The sequence below is a fragment of the Brachionichthys hirsutus genome, chromosome 15 (genome assembly GCF_040956055.1).
Source record: "Brachionichthys hirsutus isolate HB-005 chromosome 15, CSIRO-AGI_Bhir_v1, whole genome shotgun sequence".
NCBI classification, from domain to species: Eukaryota; Metazoa; Chordata; class Actinopteri; order Lophiiformes; family Brachionichthyidae; genus Brachionichthys; species Brachionichthys hirsutus.
In genome coordinates this window covers 2,623,483-2,648,601 of record NC_090911.1, presented here as the reverse complement: position 1 = coordinate 2,648,601, position 25,119 = coordinate 2,623,483, and the positions used below count along the sequence as shown (strand labels likewise).

Genomic DNA, 25,119 nt, shown 5'->3' with positions numbered 1-25,119 from the left:
GTCGGGATGCTTCACCCCTCCCGCTGAAAACACACCGGGCCGGTGTCCGGTCAGGAATCTGCCTGTTTCTCGTGCTTGCGCTCGCAGTGCGCGTCGCCTGTTATTGATGACTCCTCGCAACCCGGTGTTCCAGACTTCACCCGTTTCCCCGGGATATTCCCTCACAGACTGCAGGCGAGGATTTATCTCCATTGTATTCAGGAGATAAAGGCCTTGTTCTATATGTACACACACGCGCGCACACACACACACACACACGCACACACACATATAGTCCATCTCCTCTCCTGTCATTCTGTCTGGTTGTTGCTTGTTTTTGTTTTTCATTCACAGAAGAGTTGAACAAGTGATGTTTGAGTCTAATAATAATAATAATAATAATAACTAGATAGGCGCTTGGGCCTAATAAAGCCTATAATAGCCAGCCCAATGCTGGGCTATTGTAGTGTTGCCGGTTGTTCTCGGTTCGACGCGCTCTGTGGCTACGTCTTGGTTTCGCCGTATCCAAAACAAAGGAGAGTCCAGAAGCGGGCTTAAGAGAATAAAATGTCACTAATTTATTACAAAATACAACAACTTAAAATATTCAATAAACCCGAGCATCTGGGTGCAGCGATCCCGCCAGAGCGGTCAAAACCTATGTGCCCTTCCGGGTCAACACCTGTTCACCGTCTGATTGGCCCTGCCTTATATACCCCACATGGCCACAGCGCCACACAGTGCACAAAATAGGAACCGCACTCCATCAGTTGCATTTGGCTTCTACACACCGGCCCCTAATTGGCATGGTACCAGACATGGCAATTCTCAACATTTCATAAAATACAACAAATATTGAATCATCACAACAATAACTAGACCTCATACACCAGACACAGTTTGGAAATTGGTCTCTCCTCTGGCTGACATCGTTCCAGTGTCCAGCTCATCATTCCCATCCCTAACAGGAAGCACTGACAGCGTGGTGCGACCTCTGCCGGCCCCTGTATGTCCATAAGTCGTATGAAAGACTGAGGTGGGTTCTGGTGATTCCAGTCCATCTTCTAAAACAGTGATCTGTCGATCTATGTGCAACACAGTCGGATGATATTGATTACAGATCTCACATTGCAATCTTGCTTCACAATTACGGCTGACATGGCCTCGATGAAGGCATCCAAAACACACCCCCCCTTTCCTCAATATGAACACTTTGTCCGTGTGTCTCTTCTCCTTAAACTGCTGACAGTTTTCCAATGCATGTTCCATAGAGCAGCAAACACAGCTTTCGTTCTCCTTGATTGGGCGTGACGGCTTAACTTCGTTGTGAGAGCCCATAGCGGTCACTGTGCTGGCGACCACATGCCCCTTCTCTCTATGGCTGGGTTGTGACTTTGGCTGGTTTAATGTTGTATTAGAGCTGTATTCTTGCAGATCTCCAAAAAAGGGATCTGAACGGATCCTCACATGACGCTCCATGAATCCCACCAGATCATTAAATCTAGCTCTGTGGCCAGTAGACTCCATGATGTCATGAGCCCTGCTCTGCCAGCGTTCTTTCATCCTATACGGGAGCTTTGCAAGGATTGCCCTCATATTCACAGGCATGTCCAGTTCCTGCACATATTCCAGCTCCTCCATGATGTTGCAGCAGCCACGCAGAAATAGTGCGTAGCTCTGAAGTGCCCTGGTGTCGTCTGCTCTTATAGTCTGCCATGACAAAGCCTTGCTGATGTATGCAGTAGCTGTTTTGTAAGGATTTCCAAATTGATCTTGCAGTAGAGCCTTGGCCACCACGTAGCCACGATCTGGGTCCATATGTTGACAACTCCGCACCAGTTCGAGAGGCGGGCCTCTGGTGAATTGCTCCAAATAGTACAAACAGTCTGCTGCGGTTGCTTTACTTTCCACTCCTTGCTCAAATGTTTTTATAAAGGTCCTGTAATGCAAGGGATCGCCGTCAAAGATTGGAATGTCTCTTGGTGGGAGCGTCATTGACCGCTGCTGGTTCATTAAAGCTGCTATAATCTCAGTTTGTCTGCTCATGATCGTTAGAAGGTCTCCAGGTGTCTGCATAGCGGTGAGTGACTGACGCGTTTCATTTTGTGTCTACGTCCAAAGCGCATGCCTCCATGGTTCGTATCGCAAAGCCAGATTCAGCTCAGGTGAGCGCAACGGAAAGTAGGTCAACGAGTCACGTGATCCAGCGCAACGCTTCGATGCGTAAAAACGCGCTCAATGTTCACCAATGCGTTGGATTTAACGTGCGCACGCAATTAGGCCTTTGATGGTGGAGCGCTACACGTACCTCCGTTGGGCGCCTTTACTGTAAATCCGAGCGATGGTCTTCAGCGCTCCGGTCCAGCTCCGGTCCAGCTCCGTAATCCACAGCGCTCCGCGGAACAGCTGACTGCTGTCCGACCTATCTTCGCGGGCCACTTCTCCACGCCACAGCTCACACGATCATCCCTGGCTGTCTCCCAAAGACAGGTCTCCTGAGGTTCCAAACTTAGTCCAATCGGGCAGGTTTTGACAGTATAATAGCCAGCCCAATGCTGGGCTATTGTAGTGTTGCCGGTTGTTCTCGGTTCGACGCGCTCTGTGGCTACGTCTTGGTTTCGCCGTATCCAAAACAAAGGAGAGTCCAGAAGCGGGCTTAAGAGAATAAAATGTCACTAATTTATTACAAAATACAACAACTTAAAATATTCAATAAACCCGAGCATCTGGGTGCAGCGATCCCGCCAGAGCGGTCAAAACCTATGTGCCCTTCCGGGTCAACACCTGTTCACCGTCTGATTGGCCCTGCCTTATATACCCCACATGGCCACAGCGCCACACAGTGCACAAAATAGGAACCGCACTCCATCAGTTGCATTTGGCTTCTACAAAGCCTTCTTAAATGAACTGGGTCACCACTACATATACGTGCTGTGTGTACTCTGGATATCATCGCTCTCCTAGATATTCCCCTTGAAGTAAAAGTAAGGCTAAAGTTTAAAGGTCATAGTGTCTTTAAACGTTTGCTGGTCCAGACAGAGCAACTTGACACCATTGCCCGTGGGTTATAAGTCAGGGGATTTCGTGTGCTGTTCATCGTCTCCTGGATACTGGTTACCCAATTTTCACATCCTGAAAGTACAGTCTAAGAGCACAGGCCAACAGTACGTCAGACAGAATCATCTGTTGAATGCGAGGAGAGATGCATACAAAGTAAATACACACATATACATAATGTACTCGGTACAACTTTACAGAACACATCTGCTAAAGTAGCACTGAGTACAAAAGCAGTCCCTGCGGCGAAATAGCTGCAAATAACACACAGGAAGACTTCATCGTAAACACACCCGGGCGCTGCGTTTGTTGTGTTACTACCACCCTATTAGCCCCGCCCATGTTTCTCCTGCTGTGACAGTCAAGCTAAGCGTCCCGACAGCAAGCGAAGCGGCACAGCGACATTTACCTTGCTGCTCTGTCATTGTTGCTGAGACGTATCCATGTGTGCTTATTACATTATATCTATTACAACAATCAATGTGTGCTTATTACATTACAGCTATTACAACAATCAATGTGTGCTTATTACATTACAGCTATTACAACAATCAATGTGTGCTTATTACATTATATCTATTACAACAATCAATGTGTGCTTATTACATTACAGCTATTACAACAATCAATGTGTGCTTATTACATTACAGCTATTACAACAATCAATGTGTGCTTATTACATTACAGCTATTACAACAATCAATGTGTGCTTATTACATAACAGCTATTACAACAATCAATGTGTGCTTATTACATAACAGCTATTACAACAATCAATGTGTGCTTATTACATTACATCTATTACAACAATCAATGTGTGCTTATTACATTACAGCTATTACAACAATCAATGTGTGCTTATTACATTACAGCTATTACAACAATTGCTCGTGGAACACAGGCGTTGTTTCATTTAGCTAAAGAAACGCTATTGGACTGTTGCTGCTTGAAGGCTGGCAGTACTGACGACCATATCAAGATTAATAGTACATTTGTACTCCATATTTGTACATCAGGGCTTTATGGGCCATGGCTTTTTACCTATTGGCGTCAAAAACATATGCACTGCCATGATAGATGGTTTGATTGATCGAATCCTAATTCATCTTGGTGGTGATGCACGCCTTTACTGCCAGGGTGAAATGGACTGTAGTTAAATGGCACCTTCAAAGTTTGACAGGCCATTCAAATCGGGGCCATCAAATTGCACGTAGAAATTCAAATACAGTAGCAGAAATAAAAGGCCTGTAAATTATATATATATAAAAAAAAATCAGTAAATGTTATTTTGAAATATTTAGTTTCTGTTAGAAATGTGGAGGGAAAATGATGAGCTAAACACTGCTAAGATTCTGTCTGGTCTATCAGCAATGCTCTGATGCATACCTGTATTGGTGATGATGATGATGATGATGATGCGGTGTCAGCATTAATGGCTCCTGTCCAGTCATTTGTTAAAGTGATGTCCCCACGTCAACTATAAAGACCCTAGAACAGGGATGTCACATTACCATTATGTTTGCCCTCCAAAGGCCAAATGTAAACCGTAACACAGTAAAAATGTAACTAAATGTAATGTCATTTAATGGAAAATAAATGTAACTACTCCTTAACATGCTGTTAAATAACTATTTATTTAATTTATTTAATTTAGCCGCCACAGTAATTACAATAAAATATTGAGTTTTGACATCCCTTTTTGAAAAGGTTGTAACTTAAAAAAAGATAAAGCCATACTGTAAATGAGAAAAATAAGTATGAACCAAAGTTTGTGATGGGAATAAATGAACAAATCTAATAATGTGGAAAAGTTCCATTCAAATGCAATCATCACGCAGGAACAAAGATAATCGATATAAAATCAAAGCAAAACCAAAAAAACACCAATTTGTCTTGTCATGGACATGTGCAAACCTAAAAAAACAACCAAAGTGGGCAAGATAAAGAACATTCCCCGAGTCAATGCCGCGAGTCAATGCCGCTTTCAGGATCTGGAGCTGTCCAGTGCTGATCCTGAGCGCCATATGTAGCCGACTAGCTATTGTTATTGCCATGTTGCTGAATGTTTCTGTTTGATCAGTCCACTACTTAAGTTACAAACATTGCATATTCAATTGTATAGTTGTAAAAATATATGGATAGATTATTGCTGTTATAACATAAATCCTTTCAATTGATCAGGTTAAGAAAACCACACTACTCCATCGATCAATAACCAAACTGTGTGTGGGTTGGTACCGTGTTTTGTCAGTAGTAATCTAAATTGCTGCTCATCAGAGACAGTCTGGTTATGAGTGTGTGTGAGAAGAAGAAAGCGAGGAGCTGCTGAGTCACCATGGCGACTGGCTGGGCCGCTACGGCAGGATTTGCAACGTTTTTTTGTATCAGGCTGAAAAGGGAAACATGTAGTTGCAGCCTTTGTGATGCATTTTCTTATATTTTCTGTTTGTCACTGTTTTTGGTCTCCACTGATTATTTTTAAAAGTAATTTGTGAGAATAAAAGAAATTTATTTTGCAACAAAATTCTCCAGCTACTGTTGATCAAAATGCTTTTCTACGATATTCAATATACAAATATGCTATCTTGACTGGCATCAGGGGACAAAGAGCAGTGCTCACCTTAAAAGACAACTTGTAGCACACTGTGGGACACAACCCGCTGTGGTTCTGTTGTGTTGCAGCCTTCACCGGTGTCTGGCTCTCAGCAGGATTCTGCAAAATATCAGGTGAAGCCCCCTGAAACTTACTGGGATGGTTGCATCGCCTAGGAAAACTGGGATTTGAGCTGAAATCTTGGATATGCTTTGCTCTCGCAGTAATAATTCATGTCATTTGTACACATTTCCCCCCCTAATGACATGAAACAAGGATACACATGTCCTCCTTAGGCTACAGAGGGTTGTGGGTTTGGTGAGCTACACAGAAATGTTGTGGGCTTGTCAGGCTTGGCCTGCATGTGCTGTACTGAATAGTTGTGTCGCCGTCTTTGCACTTCTTCCACCTCACCACCGTGTTCTGTGAAACAGTGAAAATGAGCTCATCATTTCACCAGTTAGTCGTGCTAATCCTGCGGACTAACATTTTCACTGCATTATAAGATTACTATTAAATGATGGACTGTTACTGTCATTGAATACTAGCTACTTCCTTATTGTTGATGTGTCATGCTTTAGTGTATATGGGTGTGTGTGTGTGTGTGTGTGTGTCACAGAGAGAGAGCTTTAAGCTCACCATCAGTTACTGTATTTCTTCTGTGGCATTTTTGTGAAGATACAAAAATGTATCTTCTCAGTGGTTCGGTAAAAAGTTTGTGTTAAATTTTTTATTGTATTTTTTTAAAACTTGAAACCCCTTTGATTTGATAGCCTTGTTTATCGCCACCGATGACTGGAACGACTGGTCATTGGCTCAGATCCTGGTCCGGTATGGGTCCACATGCTGCCCATTTCAGAATATGATCACACAAGAAGAACTGAAAACTTTTAAAAACTTGTATTAATCAGGCTACAACCCCCAAAAGAAGGAAGCTTCGGATTTAACCGTTGTGAAAGCAACATTGGAAGTTTAGAAGCTCTAAATAAAGCAATAGAAGTTCCTCCCATAGAAAGAAGAGAGGGGGATTAGATAAAACAAAAGGAGCAGAGGCCAACAGATCCAAGAATCCATCCAGGCTGGGCTCTCAGGGTAAATAACAGACAACACCAACGCAAAGGCCTGAGTAACCGTTCGGCACCAGGAGGACATCCAGTGAGAGATGTGGAGAACCTGGCATGAGCTCTACCTGGCTGAAAACGCTAACACAATGCCAGCTTCTAATGTTCCTCTAGTCTACACAATGTAGGAAGAGACTCGGAAGTTCAGAAAGCTGAAAGTCTGCAAGGAAGGGTGAGGATATGGGAGGATCCAGAGAGAAATCAGGACGATGAGCTCAAGGATAAACTACAAAGAGAGTGTCAAGGTCATAGGTCGACTTGATTTGCTGTGAGATGAGATGTCCCAGGCAGCAGGAGACAGAGGAGGATGAGGAGGATGAGGAAGGACAGGATGCAAGGAAAGCCAAGCCTCTACACGCCATATGTCAATTGCAGATAGAGGCGGTGACTGATCCAGAAAACATGAACTATTAAAGTCTCGAGCATCAGAGACAGACAGAGACAAGGACATTACTGATGGATGGACATATCACGCACAGTTAATACAAATATTAATTGCTGCATCTTTAAAATGGCGTGAAGCAATGAGATCATCATCATGGCTGCTGATCTGAACTGGGTTAGAACTTTGTGGAACCGTTCCAATGAAGCGGTAAAATAGGCAGAGAGGTTAGGAAACCTGAATTTGGGATGACTCATTCTGTCATTTCATTTGAGCGATGGAATTATGAAGTGCGTCATTAGTGTGTGTGAATCTGTGTGTGTGTGTGTGTGTGTGTGTGTGTGTGTTCTAGAAGCAGGACAATGACAATTGTTTCCTGGGAAGATTAAGGGATAAACAGAGAGAAAGCAGTGCAGCGTGTTTCATGTTTGTGGTACTTGAGTTTGAGTTTGAGTTTATTTAAACATGGACAATACATATTCATGAACGTTTACATGTAAATATGTAAGATTATAGCCAATGGCTAATTTCCATCTTTAGTCCCTTTGACATCAACAACATAAAACAACAAAATCAATAAAGCAACAGTCATAACAAATAGAACAGTTCTACTAAATAGTACAAAATAATGAGGATGATGACATTATCAGAAAATCTGCGGATGGTACCCCAACATTTAGCCAACGGTAAACAAATATATCAGTTTAGGCATGGTTGTGGCTACAATGTTGCTCTTCCAATAGCCATGCTTTAAATTGTTCGGAAAATGAGGTCAGAGTCGGGAGTTCACGTATCGTGGTTGGGATAGAATTCCAAGTGTGGGAAGCACGAACAGAAAAAGTGGCTTGACCAAAGGCACTTTTTCTAAATGGAACGATACAGTCACCTCTAGAGCCTGTTCTTGTTGATGTGTTTGAGTTTATTTTGACAAATTCTTGTAATGGAGGAGGTGCTCTACCATGGAAGATTTTATAAATCAAGATTGCATCGAAGTGTTTAACAGTGTTGTCCCAGCTTAATCGCCCATGTTTCTTTAATATATGACAGTGATGATACCTATTTGGCTTTTTATCCAACACTTTTAGAGATTGTTTATAAACAGTTTCAATCGGTTGTAGTGTCGTCTTACAGGCCGACGCCCAACTTGTTACACAGTATGACATGTGTGACATGATCATAGTGTCAAAATATAATTTTGCTGACTCAAGGGTCAGATTGTTTCTGATAAACCTAAAGTTAGACAAGTTAAACTAAATTATATTCACTGTGTTTTTTATTTGTCGTTTAAAATGAAGCTGACGGTTTCATTTTTTAAACCCTCCGGTGATACCTAGAGTCTTGATTTTGAATCGGATTCTTATTGGCTCAGTGGATGCCATCACCTCCAATCAGAAGGCCTGATTCGAAGGCTTGGTTGTGGTTGCTGATGGTGTTGTCCTCCAAACAGAGATGTCTCTCTTTAAGACATTCCTGGTGGTAGAAGGTCTTTTTATTTGTTTTCTTTAATGGTCTAATGTCCTCTATAATTGTGTCCACATGCATTTTGGCTGACACAGCTAAGGTTGAGCTGAAACGGAATCTCTGTGTTACTTGATGCTGTAAATAAATATGAAAATAACATCTAATCTGAGCTATTTTCTCAGAGAAAGGTTAGTATATCTCAGCAATGTTTTGAGGTTTAACCCAATAACTTGACAAACTTTATTTTAAGATAATAATATACGGTTGACCTGAGAGTGTGAGGATTTGATGTATGACACAATGCTTATTTGAAGGTTTATTCAACGCCTAATCATTGAGAGAAGTACCAGATTATCTTTCCTTTCTCTTTCCAGGAACAGCAGACTATGGACCTGAGCCTGCGAGATGCTCTGGGTGTAGGCGCAGGTGGGGTCCCTGCTGGGGTCCCTGCTGGGGCTCCTGCCGATGCCCTGCTGAAGAGAGACTTTGTTGCCACGCTGGAGAAAGAGAGCTATGATGACAAGGTGGGAGAGACGGTCTCCAAGAGCGACTACCGGCCCTTACTGGATGGAAAGGACGGCAAGGGCGGTAAGTCGCTGTGAGCGCTACTGCAAGCACAGGAGGCAGGAGTGAGCCAGATGCGGCGCCCCTGCAGGGAGGCTCGGTTTTCCGGAGGCGGGTTGAGTTGAGATGGCTGGCAGGCTTTCTTGAGAAATCAGCCTTTGCATAATTTTGGATCATCACTGGCATTGAAGTGAAGTTGCTTCTGTGAAATTGGCCTCGGGTTTCATTCTTTTAAACTGATGGAAGCTGGCAAAGGCACAGCAGTGTGTGTGTGTGTGTGTGTGTGTTTTCGCTGGGCCTCCAAAGGACCACACCAGTAGTTTTGTATATTTAAACCACACAATTACTCCTTGGCTTCCATTTACTATATTTACAATGTTTTCACATTACTTCACTTTAAGTGATCAAACTCTACAGAACTCCCCTGTGGCGGGGGCTTCTTTGTTACGCATTAAGATGGGTGAGCGACATGAAGTATATTTTGTAGCCTCATTGGATTTCTTCAGGTTAATGTGCATAATTACTGGTCCTTAGTGGAACACCCGATTTGTGCTGGTCTAATATTGTCACAATGTAGATTCAGATTCCTTTATTATCATTCAGACATTACGTCACTGCAGAACCGGATGACGATGCAAAGTGTGGAAGAAGAGCAAGAAATAAACATAAATAGTAAGAAGAAGAAGAATCATGAACCACCAGGTCAGAGGAAGAGGAGACAGTATAACTATATACGTATTGTGCAAGATGTATGTGCAAAAATAAATAAATATGTATGCATGTCAGACGTGATAAATAAATAGATAGTGAGCGTGGTTTATGTGCTGTCAGAGTCCGAGAATTGTGCAGTTGTTCGAAAGTCTGATGGCGGTTGGGTGAAAGTAAAAGTGATTCTCGTTCTGGCCTCAATGAAGTACGTAGAGTCACAGTGGAGTCTGTTGTTATTTGCAGAGGATAATGTAGAACTGTGTACAGTATGAACTAATATAAATATGAATTAATGTTACATTTGACAAAGTAACCTGGTATACATATAAATCTGATGTGATATATTGAGATGGAACATGGCATCACTGCTTTCATGCATGTGCTCTCATTACATTCTGCATTATTCCTGCTGAATAATAATAATAATACAATAAAGCCTGTAGCCTTTGTGAAATGTGAAGAAAATCACCTGTAGCTTATTAATGGGTTAAAATCGCAGCAGCAGAGGTCAAATTCTGCCTTTATGTCCCAGCAATCGATCAATTTCCAAGAGCTCATACTATAATCCAACATCCTGTTTCATTATACCCTCGTTGGCTTTATTAAAATAAATAAATGAAACTGAATAATCACTTGCATAAGCCGACCTAACGCTTGTGACATCACCGTGACAGCATCGGGGTTATTATCCCTCAACGACAGCAAAGTCCATCTGGATTGCCTGTCCGTTTCTGGAGCATCAAAAACAGTTGAGTATTTACTGAAGGGTCGTGACTCGTACACAAACCGAGTATCACATTAATAACTTTGAACAAGAAGCAAGGGATAGAGGAGAGACCGAAGGAAATGGTAGAGCTGGGACAGTGAAGTAATGTCGATAGAAAGACACGGGATCGGGGGCAAGGAGAGAGAATAAAGGAAGGATAAGTAGAATGGAGCAGACACAAAAGCCCCTTCGACACACTGAGATGTGGAGGTCTCCGTCTTACAGCGTCCTTGTGTAGCTGCAGGTTCTGTGTAGTCCGTTGCGCAATGATGTTCTGTTGGAACGACATCAGGGCACCTTCTATTCAACGTTAGTGCGATGATGTTCTGATCTATTCTGATCCAGATGCTATTTTAAACCTGTATCGGTGCAAGAGAAAATTGCTACAAGCAAAAATACCAATGTCCTTTTTTCTACAAGGGAAAAGCACCACGAATCAGATGACCTCAAATCAAGTATTTATGCACGTTGACAGTGTGATGCAGCTTAATTAACAATGTGTGGTCAGAACATACAACAAATACAGACAACGTGATCGACAGGGTAGTCTCTGTGTGTGTGTGTGCGTGCATGTTAAGTTGAAGTGCTTCAATCCCTGTCTGGAATTAAATTAGCTGTAAGACTCTCTTTGTCTCTTGGGGTTGTTGTCTTTATTTGTCTTGTCGTCCTCATTTCAGCCATATTTCTTTTTCATTCCTTTTTACTAATGTTCCACCTTGTCCTCTCTCTCTCTTCCTGTCTTTGTTATGCTGTGTCAGCCTGGAGACCGTGCTTTATTAGCATAATCACACACACACACACACACACACACACAGCGCTCAGTGTTAACCTGCTTTGCTGTCCACGGCTGTAGGGAACAGGACTTGGGCAGCATCTCTAATATTTTGCACTTTGCTAGTCTGATAGTAGAACTAGCACCTTGTTTCCAGAAAGTTCCCATTAATTGTACATAAATGATATTTTCTAATAGAAACTGCAGAAAGCGTGAACACACCCCTGTTGTGTTTTAGCTGCTGTGACATTGTTGCTCAGAGAACGCATCAGTTATTTGTCCTCTTCACTTCGCCCAGTCACTCCAGTGGTGAAGAGTCTCTTATTAAGTGCAGCTCTCAACTGATCGCTGATCATTTTCTGCACTTGTCTTCGAATGTGTGCATCCACTGCTCCTTCTGAATGTAATGCTAAGTACAAAATGTATCTAGAATTTGTTTCATGCTCGTACAGTCAGATTAAATTATAGAATTAATAAAGAATTCTGAATATGAGTACTACCTGTGGAATGTCTTCAAAAACAAATCCTACTGTGGTTGAAGTCGCCCCGAAATATTGAGTAATGCAATCAGTAATCACTTGTCGCCTTCGTTCAGTTCAATAATGTTGATTGTCTATTTCTATCTCTAGCATTGGAGTGCTGATTGGCTTTCTCACGCTAGCCTGACGGGCATCCAAAGCGTCCAACAGGACACCGCGTGTTGTAACTTAATCAACTTAATGTTTCATCTGTAGATATTCAAAAACATATTTCCACATATAAGCAAACATTTGAGTTATTGTCCGTGAACTTAATGAGCAGTTTTGAATGTTTCTTTTTCTTATACATCTGCTGTGGACGGTCTTTTAATTTCATCATCACTTCAGTCTTCCTTCTCTCACCCCTTCTGTTGATTTCTCATGTTCAACCCTGCCTTGTTTACACTGTCTCTTAAATGTCTCTCGTGGGGAAGTGCTGTGCTTTCTATTCATTCAGTGATTAATAAGGTGGAAGCTGTGAAGTCGTTTATGGCCTCTGATGAAGGACTGCCATAAACGCGACTCATGCTGTGAGTGGGAAAGTGCAGCAGTTCATTTCTCCTTAATGTCAATAAGGGCAAATGTTTAGTTCTGCTTCTTTTGTCTTATCCAACCTTATTTTTCTTTGCATCTACAGAACTACTCATTGGGAAAAAGCAGCAATTTGTTTTAGAAAGTAAAGTTGTTCAGTTGAATTTTGGCATGGCATATAAACTTGCTTTAATCCTAACAGTACTACCGGCACTACTGTACTTTCAGCTACCTACACGCTATATGCTATAATCCTAAGGCATTTCTATGAAAGTATTTTCTTTCATAGTAATAAAACCAAAAAAAGTAGTTCTTTTTTTAATGTTTTTGGAACAGTTTCACATGCATCACCGCCTCCTTCTGCAGAGGGATATACATGGGGTCTGGAAAAATCAAGTACACTGAACATTAGTTTAAAAATGTAAACTGATCCTGGGTTACAGAATGATTTATTGCACATGATTCCACTCATGTGCAATAAAGCTTATGTTTGCTAATTCATATTATTATAAACTTTATTACAGGCTCTAGACCCAATAGTAAAAACATACAACACAAAAACACAGAATTATTCTTTCTGTGTTGTTAAATCTGTTATAAATGCAATTTGTGCTTTAAATTCCCTGCAAATGGGAATTCACCTTCAAAATGTTCTTCGTGACGTCACACCTAAGATCGTCAGAGAGGAAATTTCCTTGACTGGGGGGGGCTCGTGTAGCTGCACAATAAAGGCAAAGTTACTGCGGTCGTTCTGCAGAGCCAGGAAAGAGCTTTGTTTGCTGAAGCAGGATAACTCATCCCTGCAGTGCGTGCACTTTCAATGCACGTATGTATAAGGGAGGTAAGCGAGGGAGGGAGAGCAAGTAAGACAGAGTCAGCTCTGCATCAGCAAGTACCGAGTGTGTGTGTGTGTGTGTGTGGTACAGAACAAAACCCTGAACGTCACACACATGCAGTTCTGATGATGTCATCACTTGCTCATCTTGACTGTCACTGTCAATAGTGCTAAAATAAATGTGTGGGAGTGCCGAGTTCAGCAGACTGTCCGTTAAGGGATGCTGAAGCTTTTCTGACTAACTGAGGTAGGACAGAAGCACAAAGTTGAATTCATGACTTTGATCAGTAATCAATATGTAGACAGTTTGTGATTAACAAACTGAATCTAAACATGTCACTTCCCTTCTCTAATATATCGATGGTGCACGTGCAGCAAGGGATCCACGGATGCGTTCATCCTTTCCTTGGGTAACCATGACGATAAATCCTCCAGCGCTGTGCTGTGTCTGCATTCCTCAGTCAGAAACTGTATGAGATACACACTTTGAGGCTGGGCAGCCGGTGTCAGGCCTGTTTGATGGTTGAACAGCTGACAGAGCAGACAGATGGGTTCAGGTGCAGGTCTCAGTCAAAGAGGAGGCCTGCAGGGCGCTTGTAAGAAACGCACGTCGATCAAACCCAGTTTGTGTTTCAGTCTTTCAGCATTATTCAAGATCATGCTTGGAAATATATGTAATATAAAGTTATATGAACCATGGGATGCTTTTATCACATTATACTACTGTAAGATCTACTGTACTTTCTTCTTGTCCCGTGAGGGGTCGCCACAGCAACCAACATTCTCCACTCCACCCTGTCCTTCGCATTGTCCTCCCCAACACCAGCCACTCTCATGTCCTCCCTCACTACGTCCATGTATCTTCTCCTGGGTCATTCTCTAGCCCTGTTCCCTGGCAGCTCCATTAAAGGAAATTACTGCAAAGTTGTACTACTATGAATGATCATGACCAGTCATGTTTTGTAAATCTCAAAAAACTTTTCCACTGGCAAATGACATACCGCATTTCATATTTGGGTGAACTGTTCCTTTTTGTTCTATATAGAATTTATAAATGTAATATTTGTTCTTTGGGAATTATGAATGAATTAATAATGTTCAGAGTTTGTATGATGGTATGTGTGATAAAGCTCCTTTTCTCCTTTAGGCCCAGGGATGTCATTGGGGGGATGCCACAACATACCAGGACAGCCTGCATTCAGCTCTGACTACCTGTCTGGTGAGGGCAGGAGGAGTGCTACTTATTTATCACACAGTTTTCCTACTTTAGAAGTTTGGGTGTTGAATGTGTGGTTAGTTCAGTGACAGCACCAAACCCACTTTAAGAATGCATCGAGCTTACAAAATAATTGCAATCCTCAGTCTGCATTATCTCGAAGGTATGAGGACGAGGGATGAAGGGAGCGCGGTTACTTTTTCATTTGTGTACTTGTATTTTGACATTTCCATGGTTAAAAGGTTCTATTCTTACAGTGAGATGCGTCTCAGATGAATGTTTCTGGGCTATAGCTCAAAAACACATAGCTCAAATTGTTTTCACAAAACTTGATGCAAACATTAATTTCCTACATTGATTTTTTTTTATTTGAAAATGTGACTGACATTCTCAAATATGTAGTCTAGAAGAATTTGTTTTAAAAGCGACGACTCATACAACTTCATTCGTCAATAAAATGAACCTATGGTGGGGCCTGTGCTTCTCATGGTTGCTCTTCATCCTTGTTCCTCTGGGTCATTCCATGCTGCTCCTCATTACGCCACCATCCACCGCCATTTATTTGTTCTGCCACTCATTTTGACTTTCGTCGCTGGCCCTGTGCTCCACTGTCCCTCTAATGCCGCTACCGCCCATGCGTCTCCGTCTGTCTGTTTGTCTCTCTCTATCAGGTCCTATGATGGGTGGAGTGACTGATCAGTGGAGTCTGAACAAGTCAAAGGACAGCACCATGCCTGCCTCATTTCTAGGTCCACTTTACCTTCTCACCTTCATCTGTCTGTCTGTCTGTCTGTAAATTTGTCAAAAATCTGTATAGAAATTGAGCATAATCCATTAAACATGTAAATGTTAAGAGCTATTATTATAAATGATCAAATAATTCTAGGAATATTCTGAGCCTAAACTTGAAGCCGCTGAACGCGGCCATGGCACTGGTGCTTCGTGAAATGAGACCAACTTCACTTCCAGTCTGTGGTGGAATATTTATTGTTCCCTGTAAAGGTTCTTATCACATGCAATGATCCGTAGCCATCGTCCATAAATAATCGTGTAGCCAGACACTTCAGTTCACGTCAGACAGCAGCCATTAAACTAGTTGTGTTCATCCGAATGATGATCACACCTGTCTAATGAGCCATAGTTTCACCTGTAAGTGACCCAAAGTGCAAAGGTGACGCCTACTGGACCAGTTTGATGTCCAGCAGTCACTTCAATCTATAAACACAAAGAGAGAGCAAGAAAAACACAAGCGTAAATGTTGGTAATATATCTCTGTTCTATGTCTCCAGCAGGCTTCTCACAGTCTGGAATGGGAGGGACCATAGGGTCCAGCCTGCCACCAGTCCAGACCAGTACGCTTGGCCAGACTGGAATGGGGTCAGCTATGGATGCCCAGAAGAGTTTGGGCGTGCTTGGTGGGGAAAACAAAACGACCACTGGAGGCAGCCCTTTTAAAACCAATGATCTGATTACTTCCCATGGACCGGGAATCCACTCCACGGATCATTCTGCAGGTATTAGACAGAGGGCTGGTTGTATTTGCCGTGTGTGTGTGTGTGTGATGGTGGTGGTGGCTGATGACTCTGACAGGACAGAAGAAAGGATGGTGTTGAATCTGTAAAGTCTGGGCGTTGAAGGTGAAGGATTCCATATACAGTATCATGAATCAACAAGACCCATAGAGACAACTGTAAGGCTACTCATTAGGGGTGGGCGATATGACCATGAAACAATATCACAATATCTCAGGGATTTTAGGCCATAATGATGTGATAATAGTATGTAATGATATAACAAATTATTCAAAATACAATTGCACACAATAAGTATTATAACTTTATTTGTTATAATACCCCCCCGACACCATATTTATTGTATTATTTTACATGTATTTTTACCTTTATGAAGCCTCCCTGCACTGATATCAACCCACCCTCTACTGTATTCCCCTTTCCCTCCCTACAGACACTTTTTGGTATTCTAATACAGTAACAGTCGTGTATATAGAAAAACTTTAACGAAACTTTCACAGAAACACAAGTGCAAAGTAGACAGACACAAAGCAAACAAAAAAAGTAGGGTGACTTAACAGGAACCCGAAGGCAGATTTGGCTTACAGCAGTTACGCTCTGCTGCCAGTCGCAGAGTGCGCGTGCGCCCGGGCAACGTGGGTGAAGTGTCTTGTCTAAGGATGCAACGACAGCGTACACACGTGCCTGAGCCGGGAGTCGAACCACCAATCTCTGAGTCGCCCCGACTCAGACCGATGCTAACTGGATGAGCGAGTACTTCCATAACATGTGAATTACCATACCGGTACTTTAATTTATATGTTACAATACTGTATTATTGTTCTAATACGTGTTTTAATTATTTTATTTTTACTATATTTTTACTGTTTTATTTGTCTTAGGCTAGAAAATGCTTATTTTGTCATAAAATAATGAAAATAATGTACATGTAAACATCTGTACATACCACAGAATCCCACGATATAGCGAAGAATCCGAGACAGTGAGTCCGCGGAAAGTGAACTGCGATACAGCGAGGGACAACTGTATTCTTCCTCTCTAAAACTTGATAGTGTATGTTTCTGATTTAGACAACTTTGCCAAAAACAAATCTACGAAGATGAAGTTTACCTGACAGTTGAACCTTCACACATTTCTGGAGTTTATTTCAGTCAAAGAGTCCCAGACTTGCCTACGAGAGTGTAAATGTGGCTTCTGGAGCAGGACAGCAGAGGGCAGTCTTTTCTCGTTGATTCCACTGTGGGTGTGGGTGTCCAGCTGCTGGATGCTGATGGCGTCATGCGCTCTTTATCTATTGACTTCCAGCCAGATGGGATTTATGCATGGCCTTGAAGATAACAAAGGGGAGCAATGCTTTACTGTGTTCAGTAGTCAATGCAGTCCAAAGAGAAAAGAGAACCTATTAACAACCTATTGTTTCCCTATAAATATCTACCAGCCTTTCATCATGAATTATTCATGTCAACAATGATCAATCGCTGCTTGAGTGAGTAAGAGTGGAAAATTAGCTGAATTAGCGGTAGCCGGGCAACAAAAACAAAAATAGGAGGACTTGACGACAAAGATAAAGAAGCTCTCCAGGCCTTTCACAATGTTCCTGTGAGAAGCTATTTTTCCACATTCTGTGATTGACATGCAAAGAGTCCTGAAACATATAATTATCTTATCACATAAACATGAACATGATCACACAGTTGAAGACTCCAGCCTGAGATGGACTAAATAGCGAATCACGGTACTTCTAAATGTCAATTCCCCGACCCCGTCCGTTCCTCCGGACGTTTATCGCTGTAGCTGTGGAAGCATCCGGATCCAAAGGTAGAAATATTCTGCAATTACTTTACAAATACAGTGAAAGTTTCCAGAGTTAGAGGAAATGGATGCTTTTCTGGATCGATGGCGACAGTAAAGTAATAAATAGACAATAATGAGATGGGAGGGTGAAACCTGAGTTCAAAGAATACTCACTTAGACCGGAAGACATGTTGAGATGACTGTTTCATTGTTGCAGCCTGTCCCTCTTTCTGTCTGGTTCTCTCTGCCCTCTCTTTGTGTCCACTCCTTTTCTCTGATGAAGTGCATGTCAGAACGAATTGAGAAATATGGCTTCAGAGGGAAAAGCCATGCCCAACTGTTATTACATCACCAGCAAACCAGAGATGTTAGTGAAGCAGAAAAACAAAGGGTTCATTTCAGTGCAAGATGGATTTCTCTGATTGCATGTGCACAGTTTGGCATCATTTTCATCATTTAATGTGCCATTTTGGATGGATTAAGTCTTTAACTATGTATGTTTTTAATCATGCATGTCCTATGTGATCCATTTATGTAAGTTTTAAGATCAGATACTGAAGAGCTCGATTGTTCTCCGTGTTGTGTTGTTTAAAAGTTATTGCTTTTTTGTTTTATTCTACTAATGCAAAGAGAGCTTGTTTAAAATGCAGCAGCAACCTTGCAGCTCGATACAAATGTTTTAAGCGAATACTGTACCAGCAGAAATTCAAAGTTACATTAGAAGATGGAACAGACAATGCTACCTGGTTAGCATGCTATTTTCAGCAGATATCTCTGCAGCACAAAGACGTCTGTGACAAAACGACAATCCTGTTGCTTCTTAACATTCAGTTGAATGTGCTGCTTTTCTCCTTCTCTTTAAAAAGCAATATAATTTGAAAAGGACAGCAAAAGATGTTGAAGACAAAAGCCCACCAACCAGAATTGGACCCATGGCCACCTTGCAGAGACTAAATTGTCTGCACATGGGACACACTTAAACCCCGGCGGCCTGATCTTTTTCTGCCTTGACATCGAGCAGTATTTTCATATAGTATACAAATCATGGCTCTATTTTGTCAGATATTGGATATATGTATTAACCACAGAGATTGTATTTGTGTTACTTCTTGATTTAAGATATTCTTTGAATTAAAAGTATTTTAACTCTGTAAGCAAAACAGTGGTACTTTCAAGGGGAGGTTAGCATTTGCACAATTATTGTTAAGTTAAAGGATCAATGTAGCTCCACTCGAAAGAGTACACTTATTATAATATATATATATATATATATAATATAGTCTAATTTGTCTATATGAGGGAGGATAATGATGATAATAATACATAATTGTACAAGCTCTCCATCAAATTAAACTGATATGAGTCTCATACTGTGTGATCAAACATTACACTTATTTATTGCCATTAGTAGAATGAACGGTTCAGGTATGGATACTCACTATCTACGGTAACCACAGTGTAATTTTTGGCAGGTGATTCTCTAAAACAGTATATGATTGGTTCCTCCTCTTATAAAACCTTCCCCCCCTTGGCAGCTCCCATCCTCTCTCCCAGTGAATCAATGGATGACAGCAGTCCCACTTCCTCCAACTCGGAGTCCCTCAGCCCAGAGAGAGTAGGGTTGGGGTGTGATGCTGGGAAGCAACAGCAGAGATGGAAAAAGAAGAAGAAGAAGAGCTACGACGAGGTCTACGACTTCCTGGACGACCGCGAGAATAGCTTCGGCCAGGCCAACAAGCGTGGGATGCTTGATCAGGGCCGACGGAAGGTGGGGGAGGATGAAGATGAGGAAAACTGGGAGTGGGAGATCCGAGAAAGTGGAGGAGGGGGTAGAGTGAAAAGCAAGAAGAATAAGAGTCGTGCAAGACTTCCACAGGAGTGGGGAGCCCCCCAACAGCCTACCCCCCCATGGTTGGCTACAGTTGCACCTCCTCCCTCTAGCCCTGGCCTTGTTTCGCCCGCTTACCCTGCACAAATGCCAACAAGTTCCACCAACCATTCCCATGCTCGCCTTGTAGCAGACTCATCTCCACGTTCTTATGAGCCAATGTGTGTAGAGGGTTTGCCAGTGCCTCCTAGAGTTGGTTTAAAAGCAAATGGGGAGAAAGTTGCAAAAGGCAAACCCGACCCGAGCAGTGACTCAGCTGCCATTGCTGCAAGCAAGGGCTGGGTGGCTGGGGAGGGACGGGGCAGCCTTGCATTGATGACGGGAGACAATCTGAGCCCAGTTTCCCAGACATTCTCTTTCCTCGATTCAGTCCTTCAGACCCCTCCAGGCTCCACCCCTGACTCACAGACCAATACCCCAATCACCAACACCCCATCTCTTGCTTCTGGTCACCTGACAAAGTCCAGCCCAGTTGAAGCCTTCAACCCAGATTCACAGGCCAATTCTGTTTTCATCTCCCCCAAAGGTACTCCGGGTCTTACAGTGACTCCTACTTTGTCTACCAGTCCATCACCCGTAGCTGCCACAAAGACTCCCCCGCCAGCATTAGCAGCTGGATCAGTTCTCAATGTTGATGCCAAACCTTTTGTCCCCTCAGTTTCACTGAACTCTTCTACAACTCCACCTGCAATGACTTCACCCACTCTTGTTAGTACAGCGGAAGCAGCAGCCCCTGATCCTGTGTCCACTACCAGCCCAGCCACAGTCAACAGTCCCCCAGATTTTCGCTGTAAGAATGAAGCCACTCCCACATTACCCATATATTCTCCCCTAAAAATTGTAGCCACTCCCATTAGGGCCATAGGAGCCCCTCCCCTTCCCTCCATCGCCCCTGCAGCCCCACCCTCCCGCCCTGCACACTCAGAGCACCAGGAGTCCTCGTCGCCACAGCTCCCCCCACTGGAAGGTTGGTGCACTACAGAGAAGATTATGACTAACATGGGGGTAATTTTGAATCAAGGCTATGATAGCAGGAAGTAGTGACTTTTGTCTTCCTGTTTGCATGTCTCTTTGTCTTTCCGTCGAGCGCCTGGTGCCTGATCCTTTCTTCTACGCATTTGTAAGCACTGGGGCACAATACACCTTGTTTTTGCAAGAGCTTTCCAGATATTGATTCATATTCAGTCCACACCTAAATCTAGCCACAGATAATGTCTTTACTACATTAAGATCAGGAGGAAATATGGTCTAACTTCAATAATTGTGTCCAGATATGTCCCTCGTGTCTGTTGGCATGAGTGTAGGAGCCAAATGTACTCTGCTTGTCGGGCTCTATATTAACAAATCTGTTGATAAAGTTATCCAAGTTAATTTTCCTCTGCCTGCCTCTGTGCATCTGTCGCCATGATCATGGCACCGTCCTTAGCTAACCTGCTTCTGATATGTCCACGATCTCTGCTTGCTTGTCTGCTGTGTCATCTGATTGCCAGCCACCTGTGTAATCGCCCACTATCTCCTCTCTGTCTAGAGAAACACAAACATATTCTGGGTCCCTTCATTGCAAGGCTAGTTTCCTAAAGCAGTTTTGCTTTGTGAAGCCAGTAATGTTGCAGTTGACATAGATAAATGGTCAGCTACGTGGTGGAGAAGCTAACAGTAGATGCAGGTGTGCAATAGCTTAAAACATAGTTTAGAACGGTAAGGTGCAAACAGGAAATATCAAAATGCCCCAAAGACTGTTTTACGTTTGAGTTTAAATTATAACTCTCATTGCTGTCTTATAGGTCTAAATCTGAAGAGGTCAAAACACTGATAACAAGTGACTCTTAACATTCCGATTTAGGCAGCAAATCTGCCGCAAACCACAAACTGAGGACCGACTTTGAATAAATTCATATTGTTTTAACTCAGTGTCCAATGAGACAGTTTTCAACTCCATATCACAGAGCAGAGCGATGCATGCCTCGCTGAGAAAGAAATCTTACTTTCAAATATAAATACCGTACATGTTGCAAGCACTGTCCCATCCATGAGTAGACCTCTGCATTATTCTCTCTTTCTATAGTACTACAGGGTAGGGGCGAGGCAGGGTACTACAGGGTAGTACTATAGAAAGAAAATAGCTCCTAGATGTAACTCCTCACAAAGAGGTTTGTGGGTTCGCTTGTGTAATTTCACTACAAGGTGTATGCGTTTGATTTTGGGTTTAACGATCCCTTTAAATTTCCTCTTTTAATCTATGTTAGACAAAAGACAAACTTTGACAGATGTATATGGCCGCCTCAATGTCCAGTGGAAGCTGAACCGTCTCCATCAGAGATCCAGAAGTAGCTTTAAGCTAAGATGTTTATTCTTAAAGATCCCATTTTATGCAAAATTTACTTTTTGATGGTTTCCCAGTAAAAATACCAGCTCCTGGCCTGTATACACAGGCCACCCCCTCCACTGTTTATTATAAAAAAAACCTCATCCTCTCTCTATTGCTTAGTTACAATATTTCCAGGGATGCACCATTGAATTCAACAAAAGGATTGATGATGCAACTTCTGACATTCAAACAGTGTATTTCCACACAGCCCTTATAATCTTAACAGTGGATATATATGCATATCTATTATATTAATTCTGATGATTTCTATGTAATGTGGAAAAGATGATTCTGACATAACTGAGAATGCTTTCTCCCCTTTTCTTCCTTCTCTGCTTCTAACGCATCATCGGACCTCGACCAACAGGTAAGATGCCTCTTTTTCTGGTTTGCATATTCCATTCTCATTCTACACAGTAATGTTACTGTAGTGTTTAACACCACATGGACACACATTAATGTGTGTCCATGTGGTGTGTTGGTGTGTTGCTATTTCCAAATGAGGCATTATTTGTAGAAAAAAGCTACATAAAAATGACCGAAGCTGCGCAGCTGTGTCATATCAAGATGCTGATTGGACAGGTGTGTCTTAGGCTGATCACAATAAAAGACCATTCTGAAATGTGCAGCTTTGCTTTATTGGGGGGTCAGAAGCCCAATCAGCATCTGCGGTGACCAACACGCCTCCTTCACAAAGAGTCGATACAGTTGTTGAATGTTTGTGGAATGTTGGTCCGCCCCTCTTCAGTGGCTGTGAAGTTGTTGGATGTTGGCAGGAACTGCAACATAAACATGCAGTTCATGTGAATTGGCGTGCGTGAGTGGCTATCTGGCGATGCATTCGGGGTGTGCCTCGCCCCTCGCCTGTAGTCCGCTGGGATAGGCTGCAGCAACATGGATGGCAGCTTCCATTACAGTCCATGGAGCATTAAGAAATTCTAGATATTTTCATGCAACTCATGTCTCTCCATTCAGATATGGCCAGGTGAAAAATTACATTAATTTAGCCTCATCAGTCCTAAATAAATGTCATCAGTCTAATTTGAAACTAACTGGCCTGAAAGATCGTGTCCCTTCGAGTTTGTACAGACAATGTGGTGTAAAAATAGAGCTCAGACTCCACTTCCCTAACAAGGTTGAGTTGTGGTCTGGAAATCATCTGGCGTTGAGGAACAGCCTTCTGTGCTTTTCCCTTTTTTCCGACTTTGGCGGTGAAGAGGATCATTTACATCCTGTAACCCAGCACAGATTACCCCTTCCTAATTTCAATCTCTTGGATTTTGATCATCTGTGATCGCTGACAATATTTTATAACAGAATATAAGCATCTTCTGCTGTGACAACAAAGCCTCCTCCTGCATGCAGCTCATTTTCATTCGGACGTGGGTTTCTGTGGAAGTGGCGTCGGGGATTTAATGCAACGTATGTGTGACGCGCCAGTGACCCCATCACAGTTTGACCTCTGCATCTCACCTCGCTGTTATCGTCCGGCTTCTCCGACACATACTGTCGTTTCCACTGTTCTGCTCAGGCTTGACTTTATCTTCTGCACGTTTGCACTGAATTCCGGCTTTTCTCATCTGCTTTTGTCAAAATGCCTAAAAGTTCCTGCCAAATCCGACACGGCGGAATGAAAGCTACAATGATGAAGCATGAAGCTGCCAGTCTTCTCTTTGGAAGTACTGATGGAAGTAAATCAACTGTGTGTTGTTCATCATCTTAACGATATCCGGTCAACATACGATCTGATAATGTCGACTCTAATTTCCCTGAATAAATAGTGTTTGAAGCGAGTTGAAGCGGCAGACCGGATTCAAGAGATGATAGTAGGACGTTTCTAGTTTTTTAATATAGTTTGATCATCTTGTCCTGTTTTCTTGCTCCTTTAACCTCTAATCTCTTTCGCTGTTTCTCCTCTTCTGTCTGGTCGAGTCTTTTCTCTCCTTCCTCTTTTCCCCATCAATGTTTATCTGTTGCCCTCCTTCATTGGTCTCTCATCTTTATCTCTTCCCAGATTGCCCCCATCCCCCTCAGTCTCTCTCTCTACCCCCTTCTACCCCCCCCCCCCCCCCCCCCCCCCCCCCCCCAGCTTCTACCACTCTCTTCTTCTGCCCTTTCCTTTTTCTCCCTTCATCCGCATCACGTCTTCCTCTCTCCTGCTCAGACTCCCCGTGTTGCTGCGGCACCATAGTAATCACCACACTGGTGATTCGGAGGAGGGCGGGGGGTTGTCATGGAGACATGAGAGGCGGTTGCCATAGCAACAAAAAGACTCAGCGAGAGAGAGAGAGAGAGAGATGGAGGGATAGTGTAGGGGTGGACTGGGTGTGACAGTCAGTGAGGATGAGGAGTAAAAATAGAAGCGTTCTGACGAGATTCTCCTCCCTCCTTCTCCACACCTCCACCCTTCTTATCCCCCCATCCTTCTTTTGCCAAGCCCCATGGGCAGCTGGCTTTAGCTTCCCCTCTCTCTCTGTTTCCTCCGTCTTCAGCTGATGTTCAACAGTCTGTGACCTTCAAGGAGGGCTCTGCGTGACCTCTGGGTTTTTTAGTCTGGGTTTCAGATTTAATTTGAGACGTCTGCTGATATTCTATATATATGACTCGTTATTTTGTTCTCCGGCTTTTGAGCTCGTCTCTGTCTTCCTTGTGTCCCACGTAGTGTCTCTGTGGCCTATCTTGTTAGTTTCCATATTGACAAAGGGTTTTTTTTCTTTTAAAGGTGTTTTTAACAATATCAGATTTATAATCCATCCATTTTCATGGAGACGATATTACTCCACCGCGCCACAGATTTATAATCATTGGGCATCATTTTCACGACACTACACTATACACAATCTGTATACCAATGGAAGGAGGTGAACACCAGCAGGTAATCTGCTGTTCATTTGTCTTCGCTGTGATTTAGTTGTGAATCTAATGAGAAGGCTCAGACAGAATTCAGGAAGCCGCAGATTATCCAACTGAAATAGTGATGCTGGTCAACTACATGTCAGCAGCTTCGTTTGGTTCCTACAGAGGATTTAAACAT

At 42.7% G+C, this 25,119-nt stretch overlaps 1 protein-coding gene across 1 annotated transcript in view; it reads left to right on the top strand.

The window, feature by feature from the left end:
• Window positions 1-8,979: 8,979 nt before the first annotated feature.
• LOC137904621 (microtubule-associated protein tau-like) overlaps window positions 8,980-25,119 on the top strand; it is a 35,978-nt gene continuing 19,838 nt past the window's right edge. The window contains exons 1-6 of the mRNA XM_068748820.1: window positions 8,980-9,191; window positions 11,702-11,712; window positions 14,441-14,506; window positions 15,175-15,252; window positions 15,793-16,017; window positions 19,365-20,684. Of these exons, the coding sequence (XP_068604921.1) occupies window positions 8,980-9,191; window positions 11,702-11,712; window positions 14,441-14,506; window positions 15,175-15,252; window positions 15,793-16,017; window positions 19,365-20,684 (1,912 nt within the window). The remainder of the gene's footprint in view (window positions 9,192-11,701; window positions 11,713-14,440; window positions 14,507-15,174; window positions 15,253-15,792; window positions 16,018-19,364; window positions 20,685-25,119) is intronic.